Genomic DNA, 18591 nt, shown 5'->3' with positions numbered 1-18591 from the left:
ACCTTCTGCCCCTCCAACAGCAATTTTAGTTGAGTATGTAGTGGAATAGGAGGATAGAGCCATGGATAGAAAACCAGAAACACTTCTCTATAGTCGTGAAATTACTAGATACCAGTAAAGAATGAGGCCTGTAATAGACTGAATAGATACCACTCACAAGGTGTTTGAAACCAGAGGTAAACTAAAGCAAACCCTCTGCAACGCAGCCTGAGCCTCAGTTCAACTTTTTTCTTTTTTTTACTTCCTTTTTAGTTGAAATATATTTGACATATAACATTGTGTAAATTTAAGGGAGACAAAATGTTGACTTGATACCTTTATGCACTTAACATGATTGCCGTTTTAGCAATAGCTAGCTCCTTTATCACATCACATAATCATCCATTTCTTGAGACTGAGATAATTAAGTAATGTTTGATAATTACAATATGATATTGTTGTCTATATTCACTATACTGAGCATTAGATCTCTAGGGCTTATTTACTTCTAGTTACAAGACTGTATCCTTAAACGGTATTTCTCCTACTCCACCACACCCCAGCCCTAGTAACCACTATTTTACTCTTTGTGTTATGCATCTGTCTTTTTTGGATTTCACACCTAAGTGATATCATACAGAATTTGTTTTTCTCTGTCTGACTTATCTCACTTATGTCCTCAAGGTCCATCCACATTGTCACAAATAGCAGGACCTCCTTCTTTCTCATGGCTGACTAATATTCCACTTATACATATACCACATCATCTTTACCCGCTCATCCACTGATGGGCACTTAGGTTGCCTCCATTACTTGGCTAGTGAGAATTATGCTGCAATAAACATGGGAGTGCATTCATCTCTGATATCCTGTTTTCATTTCCTTTGGGTAAATACTCAGAAATGGAATTGCTGGATCATATAGTAGATCTATTTTTAATTTTTTGAGGAACGCCTGTATTGTATTCTTTAGTGAAAACAAATTTAGTGGGAACAAATTTATATTCCCACCAATGGATTATAAGAATTCCCATTTCTCTCCTTCCTTTCCAACACTTTTTGCCTCTTATCTTCTTGATAATAGCCATTCTAACAAGTGTGAGGTGATATCTCATTGTGGTCTTGATTTGAATTTTCCTGATGATTAGGGATGCTGAACATCTTCTATGTACTTGTTGGCCACTGGAATATCTTCTTTGGAAAACTGTCTACTTAGTCCCTCTGTTCATTTTTAATCAAGTTGTTTATTTGTATGTGTGTTATGGAGTTGTATGAGTTCTTTACAAATTTTAGATATTAAACCTTTCTCTTATATATGGTTTGCAAAAATTTTCTCCCATTCTGTAGGTGACCTTTTCATTTTGTTGATTGTTTCTTTTGGTGTGCAGAAACGTTTAAGTTTGATACAGTTCCCATTGTTGAGTTTTTGCTTTTGCTCAACTTTTCTTTGCCTCAAAGATTAGCCTCTTGACCTAGCACCCTGAAATAAGAAACAAATGCCTTCTTTTGAACAAAATAGTATCAGTTCAATTTTGATGATTTTTAACAATGTCTGTAGAATAAATGAAATATATAGGACATTCAAACTAACAGAAAAATGTGATCCACAATTAAAAGGAAAAATCATCAATAAAAGCAAGTCCATAAATGATCCAGATGTTAAAATTAACAGACAAGGATTTTAAAATAACCTGTATGCATATGAGATAAAATTGATAAAAACAGAATGAATAAAAAATGCAAACTCTTACTAGAGAAACAGAATTCAAAATGCCAAATGGACATTCTTGAGTTGAAAAATATAAGAAGTGACTGGACAGCCTCACTGGCACACTGAACTCAGCAAAGCGACATCCATAGAAATCATCCAAACCGAAGGACAGAGAGAGAGAGAGAGAGAGAAGGAAAGTAGAACATAATATCAAAGACACAGTCTGTCCCTTAGTAGCCATGGGGGTTGGTTCCAGAACCTCCTGCAGATATCAAAATCTGTAGATGCGCAAGTTCCTCATACAAAATGAAGCAATATTTGCATATGACCTACACAAATCCTCCTATATATTTTAAATCAGCTTTAGATTACTTATAACACATACTACAAAGTAAGTGCCATATAAATAGTTACAAATATAACGCTACGAAAGGAGTTGCTGGAGCATGCCAAATTCAAGCTCTGCTTTCCGGAACTTCCTGAACTTTTTCCCAAATATTTTAACCTACAGTTGGTTGAATTCACAGATGCAGAACCGGTGAATACAGAAGGCCAGCTGTACGTGAGATGCTGTCCAATGGCCTAACGTGTGTAATGAGAGTCCCATAAAGAGACAATATACAAAATAACACAGCAAAAAATCTGAAGGAAAAGCAAAAGACAGGTTTCCGAAACCAATGAGAGAGATGAATCCACAGCTTCAAGAGGTCAAGAAAATTATGAGCAGGGTGAATATTAAAAAAAAACAAAAAACAAAAAACCACAGATACATCAAGGTCAAAATTCTGAAAATAAAGAAAAAGGCTGCCAGGAGAAAAAAAAATCATATTACATTCAGATGTGCTGGTATTTAAAAAAAAGAAGTGCCAACATAGAATTCTATACTCAGTTAAACTACAATTTTAAGTAAAGACATAAATAAAAGACAATTGCAGACAAAAACCAAAACCAAGAAAAACAAACAAACAACAACAACAAAAAACAAGCAAAAGACTCATCATCACTACACTCATGCTACAAGGAACATGAAGTAATAGACTTCTTCAAACTGAAGGAAGAGAAACCTTGTCAAAAGCATGAATATGCACAATAGAATAAAGGTAAGTAAACACGTAAGTAACTTCTCATGTAAGTAAATATGAGAAGTTACATAGGAAACTATTTAAAATCATTGAATGCTTAGATAATAGTGACAATAATACATTTTGAGTTTTGCAACTTATGTAAAAGTAAAGTATATGATAACAGCACAAACTATGGAAGGAGACATTAAATGAAACTAAACTGATATGGTCCTTAATATAGTCTATGAAGTGGTAAAATATCAACTTGGGGTAGATTATGATGATTAAAGGATGCATACTGTAATTTCTTTTGAGAAAAAATCATATTATGATACCTATGACTGATTCATGTTGAGGTTTGACAGAAAACAGCAAAATTCTGTAAAGCAATTATCCTTCAATAAAAGCTAAATTAATTTTAAAAAATCATATTATGCTACAAATATAAATAGAACAAAAGATAAAATAGCATAATAAAAATAATTGATAGAAAAAGATAAAAGATAAAATAGTATAATAAAAGATTTAAAAGTATGAAAATAAATGGATGGAAAAGATATATAATTGAAATAGCAATCATAAGAAAGAAACTAGTATGACTGCATTAATCACACAAAATAAATCTTAAGACAAAAAGTAATACCCAAGAGATTTACATTTCATAATGGTAAAATAGAATATATGAATTCACTAAAAAGACACCTTTGTAACTTCAAAGGATATGAAATCAAAACTGACAGAACTAAATCCACAATCACAGTTGGAATGTTTAACAAATCTCTCAGTAAGTGCTAGAACAAGTGGGACAAAATAATAAGAAAGGTTATAGAATATTTGCACAACAGTAATAGCCAAATTTACTTAAAAGACATATATAAAACTCTATAACCATCACCTGTAGCATACACGTTATTCTCAAGTAAATTTGGAAATTTATTAAAATAGTTACCATATTAAGTTAAAGCAAGTCTCAATTTATTTTACAAGACTAAAATCAGAATATGTTTTCTAACATCAATGAACTAAACAAGAAATTCTTACCACAAAGAAAACTAGAACTTTTTAAACATATGGAAATTAAGCAACAAACTTCTAAGTAATGAAAATAAAAGTCACAATACAATTTGAAATGCAGTTAGTAAAAATACAATACATAAATAATGCTAGATATAAAAGGCAATATACAAAAATAACCAGATGTTTACAACCTGGCAACAAATCAAAAACAAAAAAATTTACAAGCAATATTATCAGCAACAATAGCAAAAAATTTAGAATTAAATACTTAAGAATAAATTAAATGAACTATGCACAAGAAATATAAATGGAAAACTATCAACATAGAGAAAGTTTCAATTAAAGATCCAAGTAAATGGAGAGATATGCCATATTAATGGATCATAAGACTCAGTATTAATTCCCTAGAAATTGTTTTATAAATTCCTCAATCCCAATTAAAATACCAGCAGCGTTTTCGTAATTAAAAGATTAATCAAGATTTAGAATAAAACTGATTCTAATAATTATGAAAGAATAAAAGGACTAGAAAAGCTAAGAGTTTAAAAGAAAGGAAGAAATTTGAGGACTCACTCTCCCTAGTTTTGACACTGTGAAACAACAGTAATGAAAATTGTGCAAAGATTGTATAATAGGCTCACAGACCAATGGAATGGGGTAGGCAAAGTGTTGACATTTAAACTAAATTTTGAAATGTATTCATTGGAAGGACTGATGCTGAAGTTGAAACTCCAATACTTTGACCACCTGATGAGAAGAACTGACTCATCGGAAAAGACCCTGATTCTGGGAAAGATTGAAGGTGGGAGAAGAAGGGGACGACAGAGGATGAGATGGTTGGATGGCATCACTGACACAAAGGACATGAGTTTGAGCATGCTCCGGGAGTTGATGATGGACAGGGAAGCCTGGCGTGCTGCAGTCCATGGGGTCGCAAAGAGTCGGACACGACAGAGCGACTGAACTGAACTGAACTGAACTGAACTGAAAGTACTTTAAACAAACTATTTTAATTAACCTCAATTTTATTTTCACAACCTGTCAAATATACTTTTAATACTACTATTTTATTAGTGAACGAATCAAACAAATAGTTTAGTCTAAGTTTACAAAATTGAAACATGGGGAGCTGGAATCTGAACACAGGTCCGTCTGGGTCCAAAATGCTTAGCATTTCCTAGTACAGAGTGATGGGAAGATGGACCAAAGACTGTATTCACAGGAGACAGAAATAACATTACAGAACAGGTGAAGGAAAATTAACAAAGGTCTCTCACTATCTGGGTCAGGAAAAACAAAAAAACTACAGAACATAATTCTAACAGTGGAAATAATTGCATATGTCAAAAGAGGGAAATTGGAAGGAAAAGAGTATTACAGTATACAATATCCCTTCTGCTTCTATTCCTTTGGCCTATTCCGCTTGAAATTGGCTTTATAACCTTCTACTGCAGAATTTGAGTGCAAAGACTATACAAAAATCTATTTATAATAAAGTTTACCACGATTTTTAAATCAGTATAACAGGGTAGCCAAGATATGGAGGTATCATACTAGGGAGATTTCAAGCAATATAAAGTATAAACAACTATAATAGGTCTGCATGCTGGAATTGAGAACACAAGAAAATGTTAAGTATGAGTAAATATGAATACTTAAAAAACTATTAAAGACCACTGACTCTTTAGACAGCAAAAAAGAAATCTTATTTGTCCAGTGGGACTTTAGTAAGCACAACGCTAGCAGAGGCTTGATTAGCCTCTGCATGTTGGGCTTGTCCTCTTGAAATGCTCCTTTTTGGAAACTTCAGCTCCTATTGAGTTCTGATTACCCTCCTTACAAGGTCATGTAAAGAGAAAGAGACACCCAGCCTGCTCTCCAGATGTTCCATCTCTCTCAACTGAGGCACCAGACATATGAGTGTAGCCACCTTGGATTTTCATTGCCAGATGAGCTTTCCAATAAATGCAAATATATGATTCACTCCAAGCTAGCTCAGCAGAAGAATCATTCAACTGAGCCCAGACAAGTTTGCAGAATAATGAGCAAATAAATGAAATGGCTTATTATATTGCAGTAGATAACTAATAGACCTTTTAATAAGGCATACAGGTTATTCTGCATGTGTATGTGTGTGTTTCAATTATTTCTCATATGCCATGTCTAATCAGCATCAGGAAAAAATATTGTATAGTACTAGTTATAATCCAAATAATGAGAACATCACAAACCACTAGGTTATTTCAATCTATTTTTTATTCAGTTATGTATACACAACTCTATAATAAAACATTTATTACAACAGATTACAAAATAACATCAACATTCTCTACCTCATAATTTGTCCTGTTAAGACAACTTATTTATGAAATCATTTGCCTGGTTATGAAACACTACCAACTGTTAAAATGGAAGAAAAGTGCATCTTAAAAGTGAAATGGTTTTACATGTGGAACTAAGATGAGTTGTTTTTAAAGACATATTGTTTGGTTTCATTCTTTTTTTTCTTTATAAACATTCATTCTTTTACCTTCATCCTTTTCAAAGGATTATTCAGCTCTCGCTGGAATGAAGCCGCTCTTCCTGAAAGGAAGGTCTGAAAGGCAACAGCCAACAAATTCTCATACTTTTCAAGTAGTGTTTTATCTTCAGGAGGATAAATTCGCCTACAATAAAACCAGATAAACCAGCTTTTTTAAAAAGCTATTATAGTGCAAGACGTACGGTAAACAACAAAGATAACCCATGACTCTGTATCAGTCCCTTTCCTAGGTGCTAGAAATAAAGATGAACACAGTACGAGAAATCCATAGGTTTTTATGTTACCCATACAAACTGAAGTTTATCTAGAGAATTATCATTAAGTGATGAATTCCAGTAAGCATAGTATAAAGACCTGGTTGAGGGGAGGTGGTTTAAGAAGAATTGCAATGGGACATATTAGAGAAATACTGGAGAGCTTTGTCAGAGATAGTTTAAGTGATGAGATTTGGAAAGTTTTAGACTTAGTGTGATTATTGATGTATACAAGAATGTAGGGGTTAAGCCTAATGATTTTTTGAGGGGTGGCAGAATTTTCCTCTCTGCTGGAGAAAATTAGGTAGACAATTAGGTTGAGAGCAATGTGTTTTCATCACTACTGCTGATGGTATTAAGGCTGGAAAGAACACCTTACCGGGAGGGCAGGAAGTTCAGTGATGTCAAATTCTCCTAATTCTGCTGAGTCATTATCAAATCTTGGGAAGAGGGGCAGTCTTTCCAGGAACACAAAGAGCTCAGAGTGGCCCCCGTCTTCTCCTGTCAGATGTGACACTGTGGAGGGGGTTCAGCTCCACACAGTCCACGTCCCTTTCCACTGCCTCATACTGGCTCCTCCAGACACTTTCACTATTTGCCTCCTTCCTGATACATTTGAATTTACAGCAAAGTGCAAAAACAACTTTGAACTGACAGAAAGGAATACTAAGAGACCTGACTTTCTCAAAATATTATATGATAATAAAATGATATAACAGGATAACATCAGGCTTAAAAGACTTTACACAACCACCCTTGAGGATGGCAAGCAGGAGCTCTCACCAAGTCTGAACCATCTACTTGCTGACTATCTTTCCTTGCTGGAAGTAAATTAAACAAAAAGCACTTTCTCAGCATGAAATAAACATGGCTCGAAATAAGCCTAAAAGTTAAAAAATATAGACACTGCTGTTTTGACACTTCACTTTTTCAATCTATAAAAAAACAAAAGCACGTTTACCTGTAATTCCCCATGTGTCGATTTTCGTGTTCTTCTTTCGAGATCTGCTTCCGTACCTGAGCGAGTCTCTCCTTCTAGAAATGAAAACATTTTACAAAAAAAACCTGACAAGTGAATTATGTAATTCAAACCGTAGGCACATTGTTAAAATTTTCATACCAGCTCTTCTTTCCGCTTCTCCAACTGATGTCTCTGCTGTTCCCAATCTGAGGAACCTGGTGAGGGTCTTTTTATTGAATTCTGACCGTAAAGCCTCCTTTGAGCTTCAGCTTTTTGTTTAGCCAAGTTTTTCCTCTTATCACTGGTCCTAAAATATAGAACATAAGACCACATTCCAGGATTCAAATAAGCTCTGATCTTATCCCTGTAAGGAGAATTAGCAGAAGAGGAGATACAGTGGGAATAGGAATCAATGTTTATTACATTTATATATTCACACATATATTTATCTACTCATTCATCAAATATGGATTTCCATCCAACAAACAGAAGTTTTGAAGGAACAAGAGAAAATGGTGATAGTATAGCAACTGAGTAGCTATAAAATCTTAGGTCAATTCATTGCTGGGTCTGTTTTTCCATCTATCAAATGTTAACAATAGCACTTCTCTTCTAAAGTTCTTATAAAGATTAACTTGGAATGACACCGCAAGCATGATCATCTGCTCAGTTGTGTCAGACTCTTTGTGACACCATGGATCGCAGCACACCAGGCTTCCCTGTCCTTCTCTCCCGCAGTTTGCTCAACTAATGTTCATTCAGTTGGTGATGCCATCCAACTACCTCATCCTCTGTCTCCCCTTCTCCTCCTGCCCTCAATCCTTACTGGAATTAGGGTCCTTTCCACTGTCACCTCTTCACATTAGGTGGCCAAAGTATTGGGGCTTCAGCTTCAACATCAGTCCTTCCAATGAATATTCAGGGTTGATTTCCTTTAGGATTGACTGCTTTCATCATTTTGCTGTCCAAGAGACTCAAGAGTTCTCCAGCACCACAATTCAAAAGCATCAATTCTTCAGCACTCAGCCATTTTTCTGGTCCAACTCTCACATCCATACATGATCAATGGAAAAATCATAACTTTGACATTTGTCAAAGGCCTTATACAGACCTTTGTCAGCAAAGTAACATCTCTGATTTTTAATATGCTGTCTAGGATTGCCATAGCTTTTCTTCCAAGGAGCAAGCATCTTTTAATTTTGTGGCTATAGTCACCATCCATAATTATTTTAGAGTCCAAGAAAATAAAATCTGTCACTGTTTCCACTTTTACCCCATGTATTTGCCAAGAAGTGATGGGGCAAGATACCAAGATCTTAGTTTTTCTGAATGTTGAGTTTTAAACCAGCTTTTGCCCTCTCCTCTTTCACCTTCATCAAAAGGCTCTTTAGTTTCTCTTCTCTTTCTGCCATTAGAGTGGTATCATCTGCATATACGAGGTTGTTGATATTTCTCCCAGTAATCTTGATTCCAGCTTGTGTTTCATCTAGCCCAGCATTTTCCATAATGTACTCTGCATAGACATTAAAAACAGGGTGACAATGTACAGCCTGGATGTACTCCTTTCCCAGTTTGGAACCGGTCTGTTTTTCCATGTTCGGTTCTAACTGCTGCTTCTTGACCTGCATATAGATTTCTCAGGAGACAGGTCAGATGGTCTGGTATCCCCACATCTTTAAGAATTTTCCACAATTTGTTGTGATCCACACAATCAAAGCCTTTATAGTGTAGTCAATGTAGCCGAAGTAGATTTTTTCTGGAATTTTCTTGCTTTTTCTATGATCCAACTAAGATCATGGCATCTGGTCCCATCACTTCATGGCAAATAGATGGGGAAACAGTGGAAACAGTGTCAGACTTCATTTTTTGGGTTCCAAAATCACTGTAGATGGTGATTGCAGCCATGAAATTAAAAGACACTTACTCCTTGGAAGGAAAGTTGTGACCAACCTAGACAACATATTAAAAAGCAGAGACATTACTTTGTCAACAAAGGTCCATCTAGTCAAGGCTATGGTTTTTCCAGTGGTCATGTATGGATGTGAGAGGTGGACTATAAAGAAAGCTGAGCACCAAAGAATTGATGCTTTTGAACTGTGGTGTTGGAGAAGACTCTTGAGAGTCCCTTGGACTGCAAGGAGATCCAACCAGTCCATCCTAAAGGAGATCAGTCCGGGGTGTTCATTGGAAGGACTGATGCTGAAGCTGAAACTCCAATACTTTGGCTACCTGATGGGAAGAGCTGACTCATCTGAAAAGACCCTGATGCCGGGAAAGATTGAAGGCAGGAGGAGAAGGGGACGACAGAGGATGAGATGGCTGGATGGCATCACCGACTCAATGGACATGGGTTTAGGTGAACTCCGGGAGTTGGTGATGGACAGGGAGGTCTGGCGTGCTGAGGTTCATACGGTCGCAAAGAGTCAGACACGACTGAGCAACTAAACTCAACTGAACAGATGATGGCAATTTGATCTCTGGTTCCTCTGGCTTTTCTAAATCCAGCTTATATATTTTTGGTTCACATACTGTTGAAGCCTAGCTTGAATGATCTTGAGCATTACCTTGCTAGCATGTGAAATGAGCACATTGGTACAGCAGTTTGAATATTCTTTGCCTTTCTTTGCCTGGAATTGGGATGAAAACTGACCTTTTCCCCTCCTGTGGCCCCAGATGAATTTTCCAAATTTGCTTTGGTAATTAACCACTATTATTAATTAAATGTGAGAAGTAACAAAAAGGGTTGAACTTGAGATGGCAACAAGATTTCTAATTTTAATAACTGGATGGTTAAGAATATAATTTTTCCAGTGATAAATACAAAATTTGGCTGAATTTCCTTTTTTTAGGGAAACGGAAAATGTGATTTAGGTAGCTCTTAACTTTTATTTTATTCTATTTTACCTAGGACAAATCACTTCTACATACCATACAATTTAAAGGAAAGACAGGAGAGAAAGGGGGAATAGAAATAAAACGAAGAGGAAAAGAACAAACACTAAACAATTGGAAAGGAAAAAAGGTAAGAGAAAGAAAAAATGAAATGACAGAATAGAGGAAGGGAGAACAAAAAAAGGACTGAGAATACCATGATGAGAATGCTGTGGAAGAAATGAAGGCAGAGATATATGCACCTCTACACAGCAAACACTTCACTCACAGACAAGGACACTAACACACACGCAGCTCAAGAACGTACAAGAACTATGTTTGCATTCCTATAAAATCCGGTATAAATAAGCACTAATGACTCTTAGTCCAGAACAAAATTTAACCAGAGACCAAAGGATGTCCATTCACTCAGCATTTTAATCAGTGTTTTTCTGCTCAGCTATATCCATACACTGACCTAAGGAGTTTTGTTTACACTTTCATGAGTTCTTTCCACTACTCATTCTCCTGTGATTCCATCCAAGGGTTTTCTCTTTCTACTCACCTGGCCTCACACACACAAGCTCCTGTAATATGGAAACTCTGGAAGTTCTATGAACATGTGTGCTTGCCTCACTTCCTAATCTTACTACAGGGAGTCACCTTTGAACGAAATGTCCTTCCCCATCCTTGTCATCATCTTACTTAGTGCTCGCCATGCACTAGCTCTAGATATGGGCTTGGAAATACAAAGATGAACGGACACAATGTCCTCAAGCTGCAATGGTCTAAAGGGGGAGAGGGGAACACCACGTGAATAAATACACAGGTTACAGGGGATGCCACTTAAAAAGGGATAGTAGTAGGAGTGATGGCAAGGAAGTAAACCACTTTGCTACAGCAAAGGCTTCAAACAGAAGGTCAGGTTTGTGCTAGGTATTCAAGAATGAGTTAACCAAAATGTGGCATATACATGCAATGGGCCTTAACAGGGAAGGAAATTCTGACTACATGCTACAATATGGATGAGTCTTGAATACATTGTGCTTTCCCTGGAGGCTCTAATGGTAAAGAGTCGGTCTGCAGTGCAGGAGACCTGGGTTCGACCCCTGGGTCAGGAAGATCCCCTGGAGAAGAAAATGGCAACCCATTCCAGTATTCCTGACTGGAAAATTCCATGGACAGAGGAGCCTGGCGGGCTACAGTCCACAGGGTTGCAAAGATTCAGACATGACTGAGACTAACACCTGACTACATCATGCTAACCTAAACAAGGCAGATACAAAACAGCAAATATTGTATGATTCTACTTAAATGAAGTACCTAATCAAACTCATAGAGACAGAAAGCAGAACAGGTGTTTACCAGGGGCTGGTGAGAGGGAAAAACATGAGCTGTCTAATAGGTACAGAATTTCAGTTTCACACAATGAAAAAGTTCTGGAGAAGGATGGAGGTAATTATTGCATTATAATGTGAATGCAGTTATTGCCACTGAACTGCACACTTAAAGACTGGTCACAGTAGTAAGTTTCAAGTATATCTTACCACAGTTTTTTAAAAATGAGTCAACATTAACCAGAGGGACAAAACTAAAGAAACTTTAAATGCGAATACATACAAAACTATGGACATACGAAACAGCATCGTATGAGTTCTTTAAAAAAATTAAGTCCAAGGCAAGGAAAAGAGAAGAACAAAAGGTGATCAGGTTGGCAAGATGTCTAAAGATCAAAAATGACTTGTAGGCAATGTTTAAACTTTCTGATAACGTGCAAACAATCTGAGCAGAACAGTAGCATTTACATGTGTCTCTTTAAATGTTGGCATCCCTCAGGCTCTGCCCTTGCCCCTTTCTACTTCTCAATACATACACTCTATGTTCTCATCCACTGGATTCAACGGCAATCCATACATGTATGTCAGTCACATGGAGGTCTCTTATCTCCTGGGACCTTGTATATCAAATCTCCCACTTGACAATTCCACCTGAGTGTCTCAAAGCACTTCAAAATCAGCATTTTTAAAACTGAATTGTCTCTTAATTTCTACTTCCCCCATTACTTCTGTTTCTTGCCTAAAACCCTTATCTAAATAAAAGACATACTGTCAAACAATTCATACAAGCCAGAAACCTAGGAGTCCTGGGAGACTTTGAACCCCCAGCACCTACTCCTATAGCAGTAGGCACTCAATAAACACTTGTTAAATGACTTGGAGAGCAACAGAGCAGAAACCACAAGATGGTGTGAAAGTCAGTGCTGAAGGAAGGGAATCAATAAAACAGACCAGGAGAGAAATAAGAAGTCCTTAAACTTGAAGAGGAGACTAAGAAATTAAGTCATACATTTGACAGGACTACTTAAACAATAAGTATGCCAAAAAATGTATAGGCATATTGCTTAAATAATCTAAAATACCTGATACACTTATATAAGTGAAATAAAAATTTCCCATTCTATATCTCTTTCCTTCCTATTCATTTCCTTTAGAATAACTGAAATATTAGTAGAATTTAGGCAAATCATTCTCTGATCACAAAAAGAAGGGGTCATATGAAAATTTCTGAACAAGTAATATCTCAATCTCTTTTTAATAATGCCTTCCATATAAATCTACTTCTCAATCAGGCATTTACTAAATGTTTGAAAATATTTCAAGTAAATAAATTGCTTGGAGGCATCCCACAGCTCTTACAGAGTTCTTGAAATAACAAATAGAATCAATTGAGATCACAAAATTCCTGAGTTTAAGTGACCTAAAAGATGTCCTAGAAGTTATTTGAACACTTATACTAGCAGACATCTCACTGTTTCACTAAACAATTCAGTTAAACTTCTAACAAGTTTCTCTCATAATAAGCTAACAGCTTCCCACATAGTAACATTTCAAATATTTGATATTCATGATCATGTAAATGGCAGCCAGTCTAACAATATTCCATTGATTCAGCAATCCCAATTTTGGGTATATATCCAAAGAAGTTTAAATCAGGATTTAGAGTGATACTCACACTCCCATGTTCATTGCAGCATTATTCACAACAGCCAAGACAAGGAAGCAACCTATGTTCATCAATGGATGAATGGATAAAAAAATGTGGTATGATGGAATATTATTCAGCCTTTAAAAAGAAGGAAATCTTGTCTATTCTTTTCAATGGGAAAAGTTAAACTCACTTAACTGCTTCTCTTTTCCGTTTACCCGGGCAGCCTGAAATACTGGGAAGACCTCTGGATAGAAAGGTAGGAAATGCATTTTTTAGTTTTCTTTACTTTCTGAGTGACCTTTATGCTTTAGTTTCTTCTTGTGATGTAAGGAAACAATCTAGAAGGTTTCCTAAGGTATGCTCCAATTCCACCTCATACTCTGTATTAAATAATTATACCAATAATTAAATTTAAGCATATTTATTAGAGGTTCAAATCATACAGGGGGAAGGGGAAACAGAGTTCAGGAAGAGAGGAAAAGATATTTAAAAAGAAAGAAATTAAATGGGTTTAAAGAACAGAATCAAGAAACTCAAAATATAAAATACTAAAATTATAAGCCAATTCTATTTACAAATGACTGTTCTACACCAAACATGGTGAAAAAATTCCAAAAGACAGAGGAAACAATTTACCTAATATTTAGTAGCTTCAGTGCATTTAGCAGTACTCCCTTTTTCACATCATAGTCTATTTTCTGATCAGTGCCAAAGCTCGGAGCTCGATTGATCTGAAATTAACAAAGAAAACAATGAGTAACCAAATGTTGGCAGATCAATCTATATTCAGTAAAAATTTTTTAACCTAATGTGGGATCCCCAACCAGTAGAAGGCACTCTGCAATAAATCTCAAAGCTCTACATAGTCGATGGTCCAGTCACCACTGCCACACCTCCATTCCCCATCACCTTAATTTAAGTCAAGGACTAGCAAGGAATTGACTGTCATCACTGCTCCTTCCCCCTGCTGCCTTAGCTCAGGATTTTTCAGTCAGCATTATCTGCTCTCTCTCCAGTCCACTCTCACCAAATTATCACCCCATGCATTCCAGGTATTAAATTTAGAAAGGTAAAGTGATTCATCCTGACAAAAAGTTTGGATGACCAGTAATAAGAATAACAACACAGAACAAAAAATAACATGCATGTTACCAATATAGTAATAATTATATTCACATATGTATTTTGCATGTTGAAATTATCAGTGCCCTCTTTTCACTGCTTTCAGATCTTCTGGATGGATCATCCATTGCTACCTAAAAAATAAATTTTCTCTCTTTCTACCTGGGTCAGACAATAATTCATCAGTTTTCATTTTACTTCATTTCACTGAAATTACTTGGAGGATACCGTTAAAGGTATCTGAAGACTAACCTGTATAAGCTTTTCTAACTGTTTAAGGATTCATGGGAATAAATGAGTCATTTGTGGCTATTCTACTTTACTCCATCATTTCCAAAGTTTCATTAAGAGGAAAAATAACAAGCAATTATATATACTTTATATATATACACACACACCCAGAAATGTAGTTTATAATATGCTACAACTTCAAGGGCTAGAGTTTTTGTTTTTTCTTTGCTGTTGTTGGGTTTTGTTGTTATTGTTGTTGATGTTATGAAAATGTAATTGGGATAGCAGATATTTAGGGAAATTACTTATTCTATTAACTCAATTGATGAGAACACTATTGAGTTCAAAACTACAGCTTAGCTTCTAGACCACCAACTAATTCCACAGGCTATCTCAAAAAACATGAATGCTGCTACTCATAGAAGAGGGTCATCTTATACAAATCCATCACCATAAGAGACAAGGTAACTGACAGCATGCATTTTACAACTGGCAGCTTAAGGAGATACCACATTATAGTTAAATCATCCAGGAATATAAATGCTTCTAATCAGAAATGTGGCACAAGATCGCTGCAGAAAAATCAGAAACAAAAGTCCAACAGACAACAGAGAGATCACCTGCAATCCCAACACCTAGCGTTTTGTTAACCATTTGATAAATGGTGTTCCAGATATTTGCTACACATATTCATCATATTCACTTTACCTTCCAAATATATTTCTATACTACATATTTTACTTTATAATCAAGGTTTTCTCTGAACGGTGTGTCGTATAAATCTTGTATGCCATCATTTCAATGGCTACATGGTATTCCTTGTGTAGAGATATGGCAAACTAATTTTTTCAATAGAGATATATGCCTTACTGTATTATGTCCTTGCTGATTTCTGATTTAAAAGGTGATGAACCTATTTCTATCTTTGTGATGTGGAAGAGAATAACTTGGTAATTGCAAGAATATGCATTTATTCCAGGTGATTTTGAGAAAGGAAGTTTATTAGTCTACTACTTCAAAGTTCCAAGCATTTCCTCTTACAAGTGCAGAGAAAGGGTAGAGCAATATATTTTATATAAAAAAAGTTTCCAGCATTCCATCTCTAGAATTTATAAAACAGAGATAGTTCTGCTGCTAGATATAACAGGATTATTAAAGTAAAACAGACATTTAGGAATTGATGATTAAGTGGTTCACTGAAATGTTATCTATCTGTATAGAATGTCGTAGTGTTTCATTTCAAAATTGCAGCCTGGAATTCTGCCAGACATATCCCTCTACCAGGATGGTAGGGAGGTCTTGATACAATACAATCACAATCCTCTCTCTTATCTATTTCAGATTCTTCACTCTAATATCATTTGAAAGAAATTGGTCTGTGAAGAAATGTGCCTCCATACTAAATAAACTAATATATAGAAAGGTAAAAAAACTTAATTAACATTTTGCATTTTAAGTTTTATGAGAAATTTAAAGGAAAAACATAAAAGAAAAACCACAAATGGCTGACAGAAGAAATGCCGAAAATTATGGCTCCATTCAGCCAAATTTCTATTATGTGATGACTTCTTTGTTCTCATTTCCTAACATGGTTGTAAAACAGACAAAGTTTACAAGTGTTAGAGTCTTAAAGTACAGCAGCTTGTAAATGCACACAAAAGGAAAATTAATAGAAAGCAAATTAAATTGATATATTTATTAACTGTCCAAATCACAGTTTTATTATCAAGATAAGCACAATCATTTCATGCACAGATAAAAGTTTCCATAATAGTTTCTGGGCTCCTAATTAGTGCTGTTCCCTCTGGCCTATAACTTATCCCAACCTCAGCCCCAACTCTCCTAATCCCTGGCCCCTCCCAACTTTCTACAGCCTTAAGTACTCTGACTAGGTGTTCACTCTTTTGCAAAGACTTTTTTGAACTCACAAATATACACATGTACACAGAGAGACTAGTCATTGTTTGTGCTGCCTCCTGTGTCCTACTTATACTTGTAATTATTATTATAAAACACATAACTGAGTCTCCTACAAAAACAGGACAAATATTCTCTTATTTTTCTTTTATCTCCACCACCTGGTGCAATGATTTGCAAATTAAGGATACTTAAAATATTAGAAGTATATTTATACTCCACTTAATATCCATGTTTTTCCCTAAAAATGTTTTCTATGATTGAAAATCTCTGTAATTTGTCACTATGAATCACCGCCTGCAATTACTGAAGTTAACTAAAAGTTATCACACGCTCAGAGGCATCCTCTGCCTTATTCCACTTGATGGCGCCAAAAGGTTCTCAACAATGTATATTCACACTACTATAATCTCAGAGTCTTTCAACTGTTTTGATATGTTCCAACATGTTCAGTACTCACAGCTGCCTATTATTGTGGTGTTTTTTAAAGGGCTACGATTGATTTGAAAATGATGAAACAATGAATATAAAATTAAAATAAGTTATTGTGGAGGGTTTTTTTTTTAAGTGGTTTATGGATCAGGAAATTATGGAGGGAAAAAAGTATGAAGAAATATGAATGCAAGCAATGGTATTTTTGAGCTTTTAAAAAAATACATAATTCAACCATTCAGTCAATTCTGATCTAACCAAGCAACAGTCAGCTTCAGTTAGGCAAATGCTTTTAAAATTAGGTGAATAAAATACCTATAAAATCATTATTTCTTATTATCCTTCCAGTTCTATTTCACACACGTGCCTTCACTTCTTTCCCACCCCATCAAAGCTAAAAGACAAGTATAGGGCAAAAAAAAATACAGGTAAGAACAGCAATTGATACTTCCAAATTGTAATGCTGGAGAAAATCTTGAGAGTCCCTTGGACTGTAAGGCAATCAAACCAGACAATCCTAAAGGAAATTAACACTGAATATTCATTGGAAGGGCTGATGTGGAAGTTGAAACTCCAATACTTTGGCCACCTGATGCAAAGAGCTGACTCACTGGAAAAGACCCTGATGCTTGGAAGAAAGATTGAAGGCAAAAGGAGAAGCGGGTAGCAGAGGATGAGATGGTTAGCAGCATCACCAACTTAATGGACATGAATCTGAGCAAACTCCAAGAAGTGGTAAGGGACAGGGAAGCCTGCAGGAAAGCTGCAGTCCACGGGGTCACAAAGAGTTGGATACAACTGAGCAACTGAACAACAAAGGACAGGAAAGGAAAGTAAGGTAAGAAAATTGTGTAAATAAAGACGACAATGTCAGGACTAAGTAAGACGAGGGGCCACTGTTCAGAGTCAAGTGCTTTCACATTCAAGGAACAGAGGAAGTAAAAGGATACATAAAGTTCTTCACATTTATCTTATTTCTAGGATCCAAGCCAGGAGTATAATTTGAATACCTGACAGAGTTGTATTTGATTAGCAATATAATACACATTATTTGTTCACAGTAGACTCAACAAACACACATATGAAAGCAGGAGCCTCAAACAGGAAGTATTCTTTCCTAAAAATATATTTTGAATGTCTTGATTTCACCTATCACTCATTCAATTTGCTTTCTGAAATCTTGGTATTACAGATGTAACTTCTAATTTCTAAATCATTAACAAAAACAAAGAGGTAATCAACTTAAAATTAAAGGTAGTTGATGATGAAATCTTCTATAACAATATATTCCTTAAAATGTAAGTAATCTAGTAAATACTAAGTGTTTGGATAGGTGCTATTTTCCTAAACACAGTGTTTTGTGGCCATGCGATCAGTGACAACGGAGACTGACGATCAGAACAAGGCGTACTGGTTGGGGTGCTGTAGGACCACATGACTTCTTGGGTTTCTTCTATATATAAAAAAAAAAAAATAAAAAAAGAAAGGTAAAAAAACTTAAAC

At 35.6% G+C, this 18591-nt stretch overlaps 1 protein-coding gene across 7 annotated transcripts in view; it reads right to left on the bottom strand.

The window, feature by feature from the left end:
• Positions 1-18591, bottom strand: part of TTLL7 (tubulin tyrosine ligase like 7) — a 161346-nt gene that overhangs the window by 56026 nt on the left and 86729 nt on the right. For 6 of the 7 annotated variants that reach the window (XM_065910230.1, XM_065910204.1, XM_065910248.1 and 3 more), the window contains exons 10-13: positions 14023-14117; positions 7687-7834; positions 7528-7601; positions 6301-6436 (exon numbers count right to left, since the gene is read on the bottom strand). In XM_065910230.1, coding sequence (XP_065766302.1) covers positions 6301-6436; positions 7528-7601; positions 7687-7834; positions 14023-14117 — 453 coding nt within the window. The remainder of the gene's footprint in view (positions 1-6300; positions 6437-7527; positions 7602-7686; positions 7835-14022; positions 14118-18591) is intronic. The other variant, XM_065910221.1, reaches the window with a different exon arrangement.

Source organism: Muntiacus reevesi, chromosome 1, assembly GCF_963930625.1.
Source record: "Muntiacus reevesi chromosome 1, mMunRee1.1, whole genome shotgun sequence".
In the NCBI taxonomy this organism is placed as follows: domain Eukaryota; kingdom Metazoa; phylum Chordata; class Mammalia; order Artiodactyla; family Cervidae; genus Muntiacus; species Muntiacus reevesi.
This window is presented reverse-complemented; position numbering and strand designations above follow the sequence as displayed.